The sequence below is a fragment of the Maylandia zebra genome, linkage group LG16 (genome assembly GCF_041146795.1).
Source record: "Maylandia zebra isolate NMK-2024a linkage group LG16, Mzebra_GT3a, whole genome shotgun sequence".
NCBI classification, from domain to species: Eukaryota; Metazoa; Chordata; class Actinopteri; order Cichliformes; family Cichlidae; genus Maylandia; species Maylandia zebra.
The window spans coordinates 24,848,331-24,865,961 of record NC_135182.1 but is presented as its reverse complement, the minus strand read 5'-3'; the positions used below and the strand labels follow the sequence as shown (position 1 = coordinate 24,865,961).

The 17,631-nt window shown below is 41.6% G+C and overlaps 1 protein-coding gene across 2 annotated transcripts; it reads left to right on the top strand.

Annotated features, from left to right (window-relative positions):
* Positions 1-620: 620 nt before the first annotated feature.
* Positions 621-13,328, top strand: heg1 (heart development protein with EGF-like domains 1). 2 transcript variants are annotated; one of them, XM_076875149.1, is made up of 14 exons: positions 621-1,099; positions 5,670-6,915; positions 7,045-7,550; positions 8,379-8,492; positions 8,685-8,813; positions 8,917-8,993; positions 9,088-9,143; positions 9,477-9,652; positions 10,595-10,729; positions 10,992-11,034; positions 11,119-11,156; positions 11,299-11,386; positions 11,840-12,017; positions 12,145-13,328. In XM_076875149.1, the coding sequence occupies exons 1-14, from the start codon at positions 826-828 to the stop codon at positions 12,286-12,288; spliced, it is 3,204 nt and encodes a 1,067-aa protein (XP_076731264.1). In that variant the 5' UTR covers positions 621-825; the 3' UTR covers positions 12,289-13,328. The 2 variants fall into 2 exon arrangements, with proteins under 2 accessions (XP_076731264.1, XP_076731266.1); XM_076875151.1 differs by having other exon boundaries at positions 622-1,099; positions 9,492-9,652.
* The last annotated feature ends 4,303 nt before the right edge of the window (positions 13,329-17,631 follow it).

Sequence of the window (17,631 nt, the reverse complement as noted above, 5' to 3'; positions counted from 1 at the left end):
CAAGCTCATTCTAAAGCTTGACAATGACTACAAACATACAGTCTGAGTCACAAAAGAGTAACTAAGCAGTAAACATGAAGACCAAGGATTCTTGCAGCAGATGGACTGACCTACTGAGAGAATTCCACGTGATTTTTTCACTTTTTTAAAACCTGCTGTGACGTGATTGCACTAACAGAAAACTGGAAAGCCAACATATGAGGGTTTTGAATGATGAAAAGAAAAGTTCCGTGGGGAAATAAATCGCAAGATACGAACTAATAAACAATAAAATAATATTTTAAAAAATAGAGAGAGAGATGGGTGTCTTTGTGGTTAAGACTCTATATAACAACAGAAGTGATTTTTACAACTATAGCCTGTGATTACAGGTTATTATCAGCAGGTAATGATAGGCTACCGTAACACTCAGAGTAGAGGGATTATTCGGTGATGTGAGTAACTAACAGCTCTTAAAAACTTCACGTCTTCTGTGGCTTGAAAAGGAAAGTATTTATGGGCAAAGCTTCCGACACCTGCAGACAACACAGGCGCTACTGGGCTCAGTAACGGGACTCTCAGTGTGTGTGTGTGTGTGTGTGTGTGCGGGGAGGAGGAGGAGCCCGGGCTGAGATAACAGGCTGCTGCCTCGGCTCTGTTATCTTCCGCTCCCCGCCGTCTGAGCTGCGGATCTCCTCCGGACCTTTACCAGGATTTATTCATTTCCCATTAAAACTTCACTAAACGCCGAAGCGCTCCTCCCATGGTGTCCCCGGGAGACTCTCCGACATTCACTCGACTTCACGGAAACTATCGGCGACCGTTTTGGGGGGTCTTGAAAAAATCATGGAAACGTGGTTTTTGAATCACGTCCTCGGTTTGTCTCTTCTGGTCCTTCATCTGGGTCTGCCGGGGCCCCTCCGGGCTGGGACCCCCAGTAACAACAGCACGAATACGGCAACTCCAGCACTGGATGACTCGGTGGCCACGGATGAAGTCAGAAGCATGGAAAACAGCGCAACTTCAAATTCATACTCCAGCGAGACTTTAACACCATCACAGAGAAACCTCCTGCTCAGGCACGCTGCAGAAACTCACGCTGCTACTGCTGGAAACTTCGGTAAGAGCTCCGAGTGTGAGGCCTGCAGTGGCAAGTGCTGCACAATGATTGAAAAGATCTCCTTTTCATTTCGGCCTGTTGAAGTGAGGTAACAAAAAAGGATCCATAAAAGTTCATTTGAGATCCTCCAACATTATTTTGTAAGTTAGTGGTCTTCTATTATTGACAAGTATGATTTTAAAAGAAAAATGTCTAAACACAAAGTTTCCATTTCGGTTATTTGTGACTGTGTTGTGTATTGTTTTATTTTTGAAAATGAAATAATAACACGTGCTTAGTTTCATCGTGCATGTGTGCCAGGTTTAGCCAGGTGTGCAGTATTCCAGAAATATGCCTCACTATAACTGTCCCAAAGCCTATTTTCTAATCCCATCCTGAAATGGCTCTTGTAGATGTGTTTATGACCATCAAAACTTTTACACACATGCAAGTTAGATGCTTTTCCCACTTTAAGAAATGGTATTTGGTAAATAGTAAATGGCCTGTATTTGTATAGCGCTTTACTTAGTCCCTATGGACCCCAAAGCACTTTACACTACATTCAGTCATCCACCCATTCAAACACACATTCACACACTTATATTTATATGTATTTTGTGAAATTGTGTTTAGAAAGGCTGCTAGAATTAATTTTCATAAGCTGCTTTGCCAACGGCAAACAGTATAGAGCTGAAGTAATGTATATCTATTGACTGGTGTTATAACGGTTTAAAAAACAAAAACAATTTTACCACATTTACTTTCATTTCAAGTTCCCTGTTGTGTACAACCACTGGTTCAAAACCCAAAGATCTTGAGATTAGTGTTATCAGGAATGAGGCCCTAAAGCTAATAGTTTGGGGCTCATATTCAACTCCTGGAGCTCCTTCAGACCATTACACAAGTTCAAGTCTCACCACTGTAGGTAAACAGAGTATTTGCCATGAACTGTGACAGCTTTAAAAATTGACGAGGTTATCAGAACAGATGCATTCGCTCAATGCTTAGTAAACACTGGATAATCTACTGACGAGGTTATCACTCGTCACATCTTATCTGCATTCGAACTTGATGTAATACTACAGGTGCTGGCTTCCTGTTTAGCAGGAGGTGTTGAAAGCCGTAACATTTGTTCATCGGCTTATACCCACCTGGACCCGAGCATCCAGTGGTTAAACTGCTGTATGACACTCATTTATGCTGCAGTATTAAACAATCCTAAACATGCAGTTCGTCTGGACAGGAATGAGAGCTGAAGCGTGCTACTTTTTGCTTGGGAGAGACGTTACTAATACAGAGGAACCTGCAGTTGAAGTATTTAGAGCATTTGGTGCAAGAGGAGGAGGGAATCCACATCCTAAGCACTCCATGACTACCTTCAGAAGTTTGGATGAAAGAACTAGAATTTGGGTCTGATTTCCTGTGCACAAAGCCAAACATCATCCATCGTACTATAAGAAGAAAAGCATGCCTCATAAAATTCCTGAATTATTGCCATACTGACTCAAAGCAATAAAAGATAGAGAAAGGACTTTAACTTCTGATATTTCTACTTTGCAGAGCCGATAATACTCTTATCCCTTAAATGAAGGGTTTAGGCATAACGCTGCTGTGCTGGAAGAACATTTCTTCTCTACCACAGCTGGTTTAAGCTACACTCCTGCCAGCGGGAAGAAGGAGGGTTTTGATGCTGGGGCATATGTGAAAATAATATTTAATATCACAGCCAGTATCACGCATAATAATGTACCATAAAACATCCAGTAATGGCTGGACCGATGACTACGTCATTTTATTTTGATAGTTTTGCCCTTAAACTTCAACAAACTTTCAACTTTACAACTACAAATGCAACTTTTGCTTAATTACTATATAAACTACTATATATAGTGTACAAAGTAAGAATCAGAAATTACACACTATGTAATAAACACTTAAAAGATTTGTCTCCATGGTAATAGGATACCTCAAATGTTGCACTATAGCGCACGTGCTTCTTTGAATTTAAGAGATATTTTTAATCATTATGTTGATAAAATTCTTGATTCTTAAAGTTGCACACACTTCCATTTTGCAGTATAAATAAAGTTCAGGATTTTCGTAGATGCTGCAAAGGAAAGATGAGGCTGAAATGATTCACTTTCCTCACTTAATGTTTATTCAATGACCCTAGCAAGATCATCTTGGCTGCCCTCTTTGGCCTGCATAATGAGTATAAGCCAGTCTATTCAAAACACTACTGTGGTGTCATCTGAGGGTCTTTAATATGCAAAAGGCATTTCATTTGCTTGAATTAATATGCGAGCCATAGAGCTTCTGAAGTGGAACAGATGTTAAAAGACTGCAGTTACAACTGTGTTAACAGTTAAGAGATAGATAGTAGCTGAGGATCTGGGAGTGTCTGTCATTTGCTGCCAACACCACGTTCCTGTCTGAGTTTTGTTGCCCAGACGGTATCCAGAGAGAGAAAATGAAATAATAAGAGAGACACATGCAGAGGAAGTGAGAGGGAAAAATAGAGTCTGGTGGCCCAGTTCTCCTAGACTCCCAGTGGACTGGCTGTTTAGCTGTTGAACCCTCCCTTTCATTGGTTCTGGATGTTGTCTGCTGGTGGCACTGACACTCATCTCAAGAGTGGTGTTGTTCCAGTCCAGGACAGCAGCCAGATAAGCTGTAAGACAGCACTGCACAAAGATAGGCAAAAAAAAGACCTCTCTCACTCTTTATCCCTATCTGTCTCACATTGCTTAAGTACGTCTGATGCTTTAACTCTTCTATCCATCTTTGGGATTCAAGTTGAGCAACTCTAAGCTTTTCAGAATCAAAACATTCTCAAATGGGGGGAAAAAACCTACCTGCTCCCAAAATAGGCAATCCTTTGAGTGTATTTTCTGCAAGGGAAACAAAGGTTTAACCGCTGCCAAGCAGCAGGCAAAGTCAGTAACAAACATGGAAACCCAGTTCAGCCGTCATCTTATCAAGCAGTTGGTGCTAAAAATAATTTTAAGCCCCCGTGTGTTGGATGTGTAAATAGATAACTGAATGCTGAAATGTTTGACATGTGTTGAACATGAATTATTTACATGTGGCCAGAGGTGCTGGACAAGCTCAGATTATCTTGGATGTTTGGAAACTGTAACCTTGCGAGAATTATTCAAGCTGGAGACTTTGCTGGATGTCATCCCGCTTGCTCTCTGCTGTTGGTTCCTTTCTAGCTCTACTGTCAGCTGTAAAAAGGACATGCCTGGGGGGGAAAAAAGTGTTTAAAACAACAGTCACTACTTTAAAAGTCATTCTCTTCCCCTTTAGTGGTAGCGTTTTGGGAGTTTTTATGACTTAACAGTTTTCACACAGACTAAAAAAGACTGAATATGAGCACACACCCAGATCCACTGTGACAGCTTTCTGCCAGTTCCTTGTGCTCGCTCAGCTTTAGGAAGGAAATGGCTGATTCCCAACAGAGACAGTCCCCACCATATTTAGGACTTCAAGCCATTGTTAGAGTAGACAAGTTGGCTGCCAGTTGTTCTCCACCCAAAAGCATTGCCCATGCTGCAAGTTAAATTCTGACAGCATTTTGTCTCTGACTATAGACTGTACAGGCGAGACGGGGATAACACCCTCTGGTGGAGGTAAAGTACAACATATAGGCGAGTACAGCAACACTCTTTTGAGTCTAGTGATGAAGGATGCTGGTATATATTTAAAAAAAGATTGCCTTTAAATTTTTAGGTGGCTGCAGCAGTGCAAAGCCAAATTTCATGAAGTTACCAGCTGTATATGGTAGAAAAGGAGAAAGCCAGTGCATATTCATTTCTCAAGAGTTGGCGTATGTGGCACAACAGACTTCATTTTGTCCAGTGACTACCAATAAATCACTACCAGATCATTTAAAACAGGGATGTCAAACTCATTTTACATGGTGGGCTGCATACAGCCCAGGAATTTCAATAGTTATTGGTGAAAAAAAAACTTTTTGTAATTTTATTGTCCTAATTTTAACTCTAGTAATTAATTACTTTGTTGTTGGGATAGGTTTTTATCAGTAGGAAAAGCTGTAAAACTTGTACAAATACAGTCAAAAGTCCAAGGTTTATGCCAAATTGAAGTCATTCTGGCCCCCAGGCCTTATATTTAACACCCCTGATTTAACCTCCTAAGACCCGAACTCTTCCACGGCATGCATTTTTACTTTCTCTTTGATATTTGGGCATATTGGGACCTGATGAATGTAAAAACAAAGAATTACCAGATTTTTTTTTTTTACCTGATTTTTGTTTCTAAGAAAAATGAGAGCCACATATGAGGATATTCGTTTAAAATTTCGATAGAACAGTTACAGTATAATGTCCTCGTAAGTGGATATCAGGCCCTTGTAGAGCAAAATTGAGTATTTTAGTCTAAATAACCCAAAATGTGATGTTCACATATGTGGACACCAGGTCCTAGGAGGTTAAAGTAACATTTTAACATGCCTTAACTGGACCTCCTTAATGATAGAAAATCTTTAAAAATGTTCATAACTGATTCAAAAGTGTATGATTTTATATTGGTGAATATTTACTAATGTGATCTTTTTCTCTATTCCTAGGCACAGACCAGACACAGTCCATTACAGAAACAAGCAGTGGGTCTATAGAGACTGCAAATCCACTGTCTACTGAGCCACTTACCTCCAACTTTGTAACTGCCACTGAGGCCAGCAGCAGCAGCAACAGCAGGGACTGGAAGGACAGCAGCAGCATCAGCAGCAGCAGCAGCAGCGACAGCAACAGCAGGGACTGGAAGGACAGCAGCATCAGCAGCAGCAGCGACAGCAACAGCAGGGACTGGAAGGACAGCAGCAGCACCAGCAGCAGCACCAGCAGCAGCACCAGCAGCAGCAGCAACAGCAGGGACTGGAAGGACAGCAGCAGCAGCAGCAGCAGGGACTGGAAGGACAGCAGCAGCACCAGCAGCAGCAGCAGCAGGGACTGGAAGGACATGACTTACACAGACAAGACGCCAGGTATCTCTTATGTTGTGTCAGAGGAGGATAGGCCCCAGGTGTTTACAGAGGAGGGCCACCTACTCCAAGACAACCCAGACACTACTCTCCAAATGGGGGATGCCACAGCCTCCCACACAGACGTCCTCACCGACAGCACCTACACCACCACCAGCCGAGCTGGGGAGAGGACCTTGCTGTCTGTTACCTCCTCCTCCAGCAACACCACCTCATCTGCCTTTACAGAAGACTCCAACTCCCGTCAGCCTCCTTCCACTTGGGGTATTTCTCCTAAGTCGACAGAGACTGAGAACTACACCCACAGTGCCCCGTCCACAGGGATTACTGGAAGGGACGTGACCGACTCGTTCAAAGGAGTGTTTTCAGAAACTGGGAGCCCAGCAAGTTCCAGTGGAACCCAGAGTATTACTGGACATCCCAATGCCACCGAACAACAGCACACGTCGACATCAGAAGAGCCGTCTGACTCAACGTCATCTATCAGGGTGACAGAGCCCAGCACTGACCAATCTCAAATGTCATTTTCCTCTACGCCTCCTTTCACCTCACCTGCAGGAGGTCCCACCAATATTTCAGGAACAGAGCAAGGCTTGGGCTCTAGTTCTGGAGCGTCTACAGAGTTTTCAACTGGAGACCACAGTTCTAGCACTCAGAGTGGCACTGAGGGGCTTTCATCGCAGACCAGAGAGGGAAATGTCGACTTGGGTCTGACTGCAGTGCCCTCTACTGTCAGTAGTAGTACGTCTGAAACAAATCAGTCTCTGACAGATATGCCACCACTGGGTACTAACGTCTTCCTCATCACCTCACCTGCCACTGTTACAGAAAGGTATGCTAAAAAAAAGAATATTGATGAATATTAATAATAATTTGAAGTTTTTAAAGTCTGTACCTTTAAAGAAGGTAGAAGCAGAACTTGATTTCATTTGACTTGAGGTTTAATTTTTCTCTTCGTCAGATCGCAGATAACAGAAGAAAACCCTATCATATCAACCGCTTTCAGCACCACCACCAGCACCCCAACCTCCACTGAGGCTATTACCACACCTCCTCTAGTTCCAACTTCATCCGCAAGGTTGACTAGCACCGTGACTAGCTCTCCTCTACAGTCCCCTACCAGTGCCACTGTCCTATACAGTTCGTCCTCCACGGTAGCCTCCACTCTGGCAGCGCAACCGACCCAACGTGCGCCACCCAGGCACACGGAGGGCCCCGTGACTGGGATGTCTGACCCCACTAATGTCACCACCCTGCAGATCGAAACAAGCACGGGAACTAGCAGAGTCACCACAGCTCACAGCAAGTCCATCACTACAACCTACACCCACAGTACCCCAACCAAGAGTACGGAAGCTCTGCACACCACTAGGAATCAGACAGACAGAGGTCCTACAGAGCTGGCGGTCACAACACCACCCCCTGATTTTCAGCACACCAGTCCACCACCACCACCTCCACCTCCAAGTGAGTTAGTCAGCTTCTTTCTCTTCAAATGACGGGACTTATTATTCAGTTTTCAGAGCAGAAATGTGTGTTTATCGTGTTCTTGTATGAGTTGCTCTTCATATTTGCATGTTTTCTTCTTACTATAACTAATAGAGGATTGTGCAATAACGATTCAGCGTATCACAGGTTCTAATATTCCCCAAACACTGTGCTTCCTGGTCATGAACGTGACTAATAATCTGAGTAGATGGCATTAGCTGATTTCTTGCATGTTGCAATAAAGCAAAAAAGAGTTCAACCTTAATTTATTGACAGATTAATTTACTGAAAAGCAGTCTTTACTTTTCTGTGGTGGCAGTTAGAGGATTGCAGCCGTCCTAAGCAATAAAATAAAAAGTACCACTGACATAACAATGATGAATACACATAACTTGGACTCTTCTTCACAATGAGATGCTGTTGAACGGATTTGTTCTCTCTTGTCTCAAGAATTTGCTGATGAATTTTCAAGTGATGCACTTGTGTGAAATGCTTTTAACGTGCCGCTCCCAGTGAATGGGTCTGGTATTCTGCACTGATCTTTCTTTCTGATTGGATGAATTCACTACTTGGAACAATGAATCTTTTACAGAAGCAGAAAAATATGGAAATTAGTTGTAGAAGTCTCAAAAAATCATCTATCAAATATAATAGACTTTGCATAACAGAGATAAAACTGCACATAGGAGGATGGATGACAGGTCAGAGTGAAACCGCATGCCCTAAAAGGTCAAACCGAAGCTTTTTTAAGGATGCTATTTTCCCTGATTAATGCTAACACACCCTCTATCTACTCGTAAATTTTAGGAAACCCCTGTGTGTCCAACCCTTGTAACAATGAAGGGATTTGTATGGGTGATGAACCGGATGCGTTCAGGTGTAGCTGTCAGCAAGGATGGACGGGACGGACCTGCAACAAGGGTGAGCTCTTCTGCTCTTCTACCCAACAGTTTAAAAACAATATTGGTACTATGTGTGTTTTTCCATGTTTTGTCTTTCAAAAAACAAAATGCATGAAATGTTGCATCAACCCCTTTTTAGAGAGTGTGATAAGGGTGTAAAAGTTTGGTGAAATCCTTCCCAAATATAATATTGTTACACCTGTGTGTTTAGATATTGATGAGTGTAAGCAAAAGCAAGAACCCTGCCCCAAAGGCTCCACGTGCGTTAACACGAATGGCTCATTCAGCTGTGAATGCCCGCTGGGCTTTGACCTTGAAGATGGACGCACATGCAGCCGAGGTAAAGAAAAAGGACATTAGAGTTTGTTTTTTTCTCCAGTCAAAGTTATTTTCTCAGAGGCCTTTTATGTTTTTTAATTCACACTGTTTTCCCCCCTTAATAGCTAAGACATTTCTCTGCACTATCAGTGCCAACGGATCACTACATAACTCTGATATCCAAAGACAGATCATCAAGCTGGTGAGAGGCAGTTCGCGTCACTGCATATTCTGTGCTTCACTAAGCTTACGTGCATTATATCTTATACATGCTCCTGTTTTTGTCTTTCCTGCAGTTCAATGTTTCACTCTCTGACTACCCAGGTTACAGGCGCTCAACAGTGACCAAGCAGTACGTTTTTGCATTGAATTTCTGCACATTTTCTGTATTTTTTGATATATATTTAAAATATGCAATTAAAGAAAGTGGTTGTAATTATTGTTAGTAACCTCAGAAAAAACGAATCTTTCAATTACAATCCTATAAGGTAATGTTTCCAGTGCAAGTCTACTTGTTTCTCAGTTTTTCGTCATTCTACTTCAAAGATCTGCATTTTTGACATTTCTTCTTCTTCTTCTTTTGATGATGCTAAAACTTAGCTAGTTAAAAGGGATCTCTCTTATCTATTAGAACCTTGTTTTCTTGTTATTTACAACACCAACAAATTCTCCATATTGACCTCAGATCTCCTCCCCATAGAGAGAAGGATGGTGTTAGTGTCATGGTTGCTAACACGTTTTCCACCTCCGCTAATGTGACAACCACTGAGGTCAACAACAGAATCCAGATGTCTCTCAAAACCTGCAGCTCCGCATTAGCCCACTGCCAGGTGGTCCTGAAATACAAGCTCACTTACCACGGTGAGTGTGATAGCCAGAAATCTCAGTGGAAATCATTAACTGTGTTTGTTTTAATTAATAATTAAATCGTTTTTCCAACTGCTCTTCAAATCAAATCAAATCAAAATTTATTTATATAGCACATATTAAAAACAACAGTGTTGACCATAATGCTTCACAGTCAATAAAAACATGAGACAGTTAAAACAAACAATAGAAGAGGACAACAAACAATAGGTAACAACGCAACAAGCTAAAACAGCCAACTAGACAGAATCAAAAGCCAAAGTAAAAAAACAAGTTTTAAGACGTAATTTAAAAGACTGGATAGACTCGGCAGTGCGAATATGAACGGGGAGGTTATTCCAGAGTCTGGGTGCCACGGATGCAAAGGCCCGGTTGCCTCTCGACTTCATTCGAGTCCTAGGTTGTGCTAGGAGCCTATGGTTGGATGATCTAAGTGCCCTGTCGTGTAAAACTTTGTTAACATCAAAGTAACTTTACAAAGTCTGCAACATCTGCAACTTCAGCTGCCTCAAAACGAAGTTCTATTGATGCAACAGAAACACAATAATGATGTTTACAATAAGACGTGTGAACACGTCTTATTGTAAACTTTATTTAGGGCAGTCTCATTTCAACCACCAGAGGGCAGAATTTAGCCATAAAAACATTTAATGAACTGTGGCGTGATATATATGTAAAAAGCTTTGCATGTGTATAAGCCAGAAACTTCAAAGCATCATATAACAGCTTCATTTCACAACATGACACTACCGGTAATTGTATAATCATGTCACAGGACACTGGTGCTGTGCCTCTAAATGCTAAAATATACTGTACAAGCTCTGCATGTCAAAATTATTCATTTTTCAATGAAACAAAGGGGAACTATTAACAAAAATTGTGTTTTATGATCAGATTTTTATAGCTGAGATTAATTCTGCCCGCACTGTGTTCCAGCGGAGAGTCTTTGTGCGGCTCAGAAAACCCAGTGTGATGAAGAGCGCTCCAGCTGCACGGACACCAGTGGTATCGCGTGCTGCCAGTGCCGTGAGGGATACTACAAACACAATCCTGACGATTTGTACTGCTTAGGTAAGCTCTTCTTTATTTACATGTTGCCACATGTGCATTTTTGTTTGAGTCACCAACCTGAGAGAAGTCAAATGAAAAAGTTAAATCAAGGAAATTAATGTCTCAAAATATCTCCAGTTTCCCCTAAAATTTGACTGCTACACGTTATATGAGAATTTGACTGAGGAAGCCAAAAATGAATAAAACAGCACTGGCCAGGCCTTTGAAACCTACTTACCAAACTGTGTTCTTTCAAGTCACTGAACAAAATGTCTTGTTTCAGAATGTGGAGATGGCTTAAAACTAGAAAATGGCACCTGTGTCCCGTAAGTTTGCTTCCTTTTGTTTCTTGTCAGTACTGTTTTCTGAAAATATTCAAGGCAACTGAAGGTTCCATTTCTTTATTTCAGATGCATGTTTGGTTTTGGAGGATTCAACTGTGGAAATTGTAAGTGAAGCCCACCGATCATATTCATCTTAAATAGAATTTCTTATATCTTTAAATGTGCTAAATTTCTTAAGTGTAATTTTGTGTTATTTTTTAACTGTAATAAGAATAATATTTACGGTGTTTCTATTTGCAATTGCAGTTTACAAGCTGATTGCAGTGGTAGTGTCACCTGCAGGGGGCGCCCTGCTCCTCATCCTTGTCATTGCTCTCATTGTCACTTGCTGCAAGTAAGTTTGCTTTATTGTTAATTCAAGAAAGTAAATGTAATGAATATTGCCCGATAATATTATTTTATATTATAAACCCAATCTGTATGTAAAAGTTGGGCTTAATGTGGAAGTGCCATAAAATAACACTCTTTTAATGATTAATAGGAGGTGAGGCCTCCTATTGCAAAAAGTCTGTAGAAGTCAAAAGGTCTTTCTGCTCAATTTATAACCTCAGCAGGTATATTCTTGATGAATTTGTGGTGAAGACATCTAAATGGCCCCATTTAGAGTCAGAAAAGCACAAAATTCAGGGAATACTAGATCCTCATGACATCTGAGTTTAAAAAAAAAAAGGAAAAATACTCAAGTAGAGACTTCCATCATGGTGGCTACATCCATCTTTTATATACAGGCTATATTTATAAACAAAAACCCATCAAGTTTAAGTTTTTTCAATGTGGAATCTTTCAGGAAAGACAAAAATGACATCAATAAGATCATCTTTAAAAGTGGAGACTTGCAGATGTCCCCGTACGCAGACTTCCCTAAAAATAACCGGATATCCATGGAGTGGGGGAGAGAGACAATAGAGATGCAAGAGAACGGCAGCACAAAAAACCTGCTACAGATGACTGATATCTACTACTCTGTAAGGGAACATGTCATTTCTCGCTTCTCACACATCTCTGTCTCTTGTTTAAGTTAAGGCTTCGTTTCTCTGTGTGTGTGGTTGATGATAAAGTCCTTTTTTTTGTTTCTTCTGTTATTTCCCTCAGCCTGCCTTGCGTAACTCAGACCTGGACAGAAATGGCCTGTACCCCTTCCCGGGTCTCCCAGGCTCTCGCCATTCATGCATCTACCCAGCCCAGTGGAACCCATCTTTCATCAGTGATGATTCAAGGAGAAGAGACTACTTCTGAGTGGGCCACTGTGAACACGCAAACTATTAGAAACGTACCATTTTTTTCATACTAACAGTTGGGATTTGTCAGGATGGGTTTTCTGTCACTGTGTGCAAACCCTATTTGCACACTAAATACGTGTTTGTGTGTGTCAGCACATTATAAACGTACACATTTTCTCGAGTAAAATGTGTTTCAGTGTTTTTGCATGGCCCATTCACGTTAACACGTGCATTTTCCACCGTGCTGATGTTGTATTTAATGTGTTTTTCCTGCCTTACATACAACCACCAATACTAATTTGCTCCAGTGTGTAGGTCGGTGATCCATTACAGTTAGCATCGTGTCTGCCTCTCTTGCTGCCAGAGTTATGCTGTTGCTGGCTGGTAATGCATTGCAGCTTTGCTTGAACAAAATTGCTTAATGATAAATAAAAGCATTCACGATGTTTCCATTGTGCTCACCAGATATGGGGAAAAACGCAATAAAAAAAATAATGCAGCATCCTTTGGAGGGATAAACCACAAATAAAATGTAGCAAGCAGACATGCAAAAACACAGATAATGTCGTTTCTGTAAGTGAACGTTTAACATGTGTGTGCCAATGCTGTGATCTTCTTACGTAAAGTATTGATTCAACATGACAACAGCAAACCACTGAAGGGTGAACGAAGTTTAGCTTCATGCCAGTAGAAACTTAGGAATGACTTTGTAGTCTGTTGCCAACATTTATTTATTCCTTGTATGTCCAAATCAATGACATGTAGCATAACATCTCGTACATACACACTGACTTTAGAGGGATAAACCTGTGGCTTTAAATAAGTATGTGTGTGTGTGCCTGTGTGTGTGTGTATGCCTGTGTATGTTAAAGAATGAAAGTGTGTGAGGAATAATAATCTGTATCGTTACTGTTGTTAAATATTTGAATGTAAAGATGTATCATGATTAGCTATTTCTGTCGTGGATTATTTTTTTTATTTGAATGTTTTCTAACTTGGTGTTGATTCTGGCGTTTTAGTCAGATGAGCTTATTTAAATAAAAATGTTACAAAGCATTTTCTCTGGGACTCCATTCTTTAAACCTTTAAATCCTATATGTTCGGGATAAATGGCACACTTTATATTACTCAACTGTAGGTTAATTTCTGTTTCTTATGCTGCCAAAAAGTAATGATCATTGCATCGTTTTAGTACAATATTGTGCCATGAACCAAGAAGAACAAATTAGCAATTTAAACTTGAAAGAAATGGGATGATTGGAAATTCAATACTAAAACAGTACATTTAACACTGGCTGATATTGTCATGCATACCTTCATTTTTACCTTCAAGTCACTGTCCTGTTATTTGCACTAAACTTTTTGGTGCTTAAACCTTTATCATGTAAAACTCAGAAGTTTACATACACTCATTATGGGCATAGATGTCATAATACCTTAAGGTGAAGATCTAACAAGCAGAATTGTAGATTTACACAAGTTGGGAAGGTGTCTTGGAGCCATTTCTAGTTCAAACAACTGCACATAAATACGAGTGTTTTGAATGTGTCTCCACTTTGCCAAGGTCTGGTAGACTGTCAGCCTCAAATGATTTTCAGGAACCACCAATGCTTAACCCTGCCACGAAATGCTGGAACACCAATGTCACTGTCCGCAGCAAGTGATTTTTCACCATGGACAAAAGGGTGGCGACCAAGAAAGTAACCCTTGCTCCAAAACTGACACTTTCAAATTTGACTGAAACTGCGTCTAAATTCAGATAAAAAGTGAGATTACTGTAATCAGCCCCAAAAACTGTGTCAAACCAGTTACCTTGGATGACACGACCTTGGCCCCCAGTAACAATGTGAGGAATCCTGGAGTTATTTTTGACCAGAATACAGTTCAATGTGCATATTAAACAAATATTAGGACTGCTTTCTTGCATTTGTGCAATATCTCCAAAATTAGAAACATCCTGAATCAGAGTGATGCTGAAAAATTGGTTCATGCATTTATTACTTCTAAGCTAGACTGCTATGGACCATTATTATCGGGCTGTTCTAAAAGCCTTCAGTTCATCCAAAATGTGTACAGAAAGGGTACTGGAAAGAGAACATATTTCTCCCAGTTTGGGTTCCAGAGACAAAAATTTGCTCTACTTTTAAGGTTAGGCTTAAGACTTTTCTTTTTGCTGAAGCATATAGTTACAGTTGGATCAGGTTACCCTGAATCCCCCTTTAGTTACGCTGCAGTAGGCCTAGACTGCTTGGGGGAGTGAGTGTTTCCTCTTAATTCACCTTTTTCTTTCACTATGTGTTTATAAACCACTCTGCATTTATTCATTAGTAATGAATTTATTAATTTGCATACGGTGCAATTTTACCAATACATCTGAATTTAACCTCAAAATCAAAATTTTAGCTATATGAGCATTTGAAAAACATGTAAATTCTGAGAATGTAATTTAGAACATCTTCTAAGAATGTATGAATCTGGTGCTTCTTATGAAGAAGGTCAAAAACAGAGACTGATCTGCTGCCTCCACTATGAATGTTTTCATTAAGATCATTTTTCTAATAATGATTAATGGACCTTTTTGCTGTTTTCAGCATTGCAAGAAATGTAACTGGTTTGTTTGCTTTGTATAGATCATAGAGAAAAGATCAAAAAGCTTCTCAGGCTTCAAGTAACAACTTGAGTTTCATAATAGCCTTGATTTTGGTGTTTGCTTGAAGATTTTCTGTTACGTTTGGCAGCATCAGTTACAACCTCACAATATGTCATGACATTTTTACCACCATCTCTGCGCAAGTTGCAAAGTACTATGTATACCATTGCAGTTTCCATAATTCAGTTGTTATTCCAGTGGTACTGCCATGCAAACACATAAGGAAAATAGCAGCAAATGGAAATTTCCCTCTCCTTTCAAAGGTCCAGCAGTTAGGTGAGAGTCACTGGCTTCGCTAAAGGAGTCCTTTATGTGTTCTGTGCTGTGTGGTCTGCACATGTTCTTCTTAGCACATACTCATTTCTGGATGTCGTTGACTTACATATAGCTGGGAGCACATTAAACTTAGTAGCTTGTCAGGCTTAAATTGTGAACTTTGTAAACAAACTGCTGTCAATCTTTACTATTTATATATATATATATATATATATATATATATATATATATATATATATATATATATATATATATATATATATATATATATATATATATATATATATATATATATATATATATATATATATCACAGCACAAATGAACCAGCTGCTAGTTAACGAGAGACACCCGGAATGGCTAACTGAAGGCCGGACGGTCCTGATCCCCAAGGACCCCAAGAAGGGACCGGTCCCCTCCAACTACCGACCAATAACCTGCCTCAGTACTACATGGAAGCTCCTGTCAGGCATCATGTCGGCTAAGATGAACAGGCACATGGGTCAATACATGAGCGGGACACAGAAAGGAATTGGCAAGAATACCAGAGGCGCAAAACACCAGCTACTGGTAGACAGAACAATCAGCCGAGACTGCAAGACCAGACTGACCAACCTGTGCACTGCCTGGATTGATTACAAGAAGGCCTATGACTCAATGCCCCACAGCTGGATACTGGAATGCCTAGAATTGTACAAGATCAATGGGACCCTAAGAGCCTTCATCAGGAACTCAATGGGGATGTGGCGTACAACACTAGAGGCCAACTCCAAGCCCATAGCACAAGTCACCATCAAGTGCGGGATCTACCAAGGAGATGCTCTGTCCCCACTGCTGTTCTGCATAGGCCTGAACCCCCTCAGTGAGATCATTAACAAGACTGGCTACGGATACCGACTACGGAACGGAGCAGTTGTCAGCCACCTCCTGTACATGGATGACATCAAGCTGTATGCCAAGAGTGAACGAGACATCGATTCACTGATCCACACTACCAGACTATACAGCAATGACATTGGAATGTCGTTCGGACTGGAGAAGTGTAGTCGGATGGTAACAAAGAGAGGGAAGGTAGTCAGAACTGAGGGGATTGAACTACCAGAAGGCAACATTGCAGACATAAAGGACAGTTACAAGTACTTGGGGATCCCGCAGGCGAATGGGAACCATGAAGAGGCCGCTAGAAAAGCTGCAACCACCAAGTACCTGCAGAGGGTCAGGCAAGTCCTGAGGAGTCAGCTGAATGGTAAGAACAAGATCCGGGCCATCAACACGTACACGCCCGTGATCAGGTACCCTGCTGGGGTAATAGGCTGGCCAAAGGAGGAGATAGAAGCCACTGACATAAAGACAAGAAAGCTCCTTACCATGCATGGAGGGTTTCACCCCAAGTCCAGCACCCTGAGGCTGTACGCTAAGCGGAAGGAAGGGGGCCGGGGACTGGTGAGTGTCAGCACCACAGTCCAGGATGAGACAACGAACATCCAAGAATACATTGGGAAGATGGCCCCAACTGACCGAGTGCTCAGTGAATACCTCAGGCAGCAGAAACCCAAGAAAGAGGAGGGAGACGAGGAACCATCATGGAAGGACAGAGCCCTGCACGGTATGTACCACCGGCAGATAGAGGAGGTGGCTGATATCCAGAAATCCTACCAGTGGCTGGACAAAGCTGGACTGAAAGACAGCACAGAGGCACTAATCATGGCAGCACAAGAACAAGCTCTGAGCACAAGATCCATAGAGGCTGGGGTCTATCACACCAGGCAAGACCCCAGGTGCAGGCTGTGTAAAGATGCCCCAGAGACAATCCAGCACATAACAGCAGGGTGCAAGATGCTAGCAGGCAAGGCATACATGGAACGCCATAACCAAGTGGCCGGCATAGTGTACAGGAACATCTGTGCGGAGTATAACCTGGAAGTCCCGAGGTCAAAATGGGAGATGCCCCCAAGGGTGGTGGAGAATGACCGAGCTAAGATCCTGTGGGACTTCCAGATACAGACGGACAAAATGGTGGTGGCTAACCAACCGGACATAGTGGTGGTAGACAAACAGAAGAAGACGGCCGTAGTGATCGATGTAGCGGTTCCGAATGACAGCAATATCAGGAAGAAGGAACACGAGAAGCTGGAGAAATACCAAGGGCTCAGAGAAGAGCTCGAGAGGATGTGGAGGGTGAAGGTAACGGTGGTCCCCGTGGTAATCGGAGCACTAGGTGCGGTGACTCCCAAGCTAGGCGAGTGGCTCCAGCAGATCCCGGGAAACAACATCGGAGATCTCTGTCCAGAAGAGCGCAGTCCTGGGAACAGCTAAGATACTGCGCAGGACCCTCAAGCTCCCAGGCCTCTGGTAGAGGACCCGAGCTTGAAGGATAAACCGCCCGCAGGGGCGTGCTGGGTGTTTTATATATATATATATATATATATATAT

Bases quoted from the DNA above. Each gene is read 5' to 3' on its own strand.
- heg1 (XM_076875149.1), top strand. From the start codon at position 826: ATGGAAACGTGGTTTTTGAATCACGTCCTCGGTTTGTCTCTTCTGGTC. The intron at 6,916-7,044 runs GTATGCTAAAAA...TCTCTTCGTCAG, and splicing joins CCTGCCACTGTTACAGAAAG to ATCGCAGATAACAGAAGAAA. The intron at 11,035-11,118 runs GTAAGTTTGCTT...TCTTTATTTCAG, and splicing joins GAAAATGGCACCTGTGTCCC to ATGCATGTTTGGTTTTGGAG.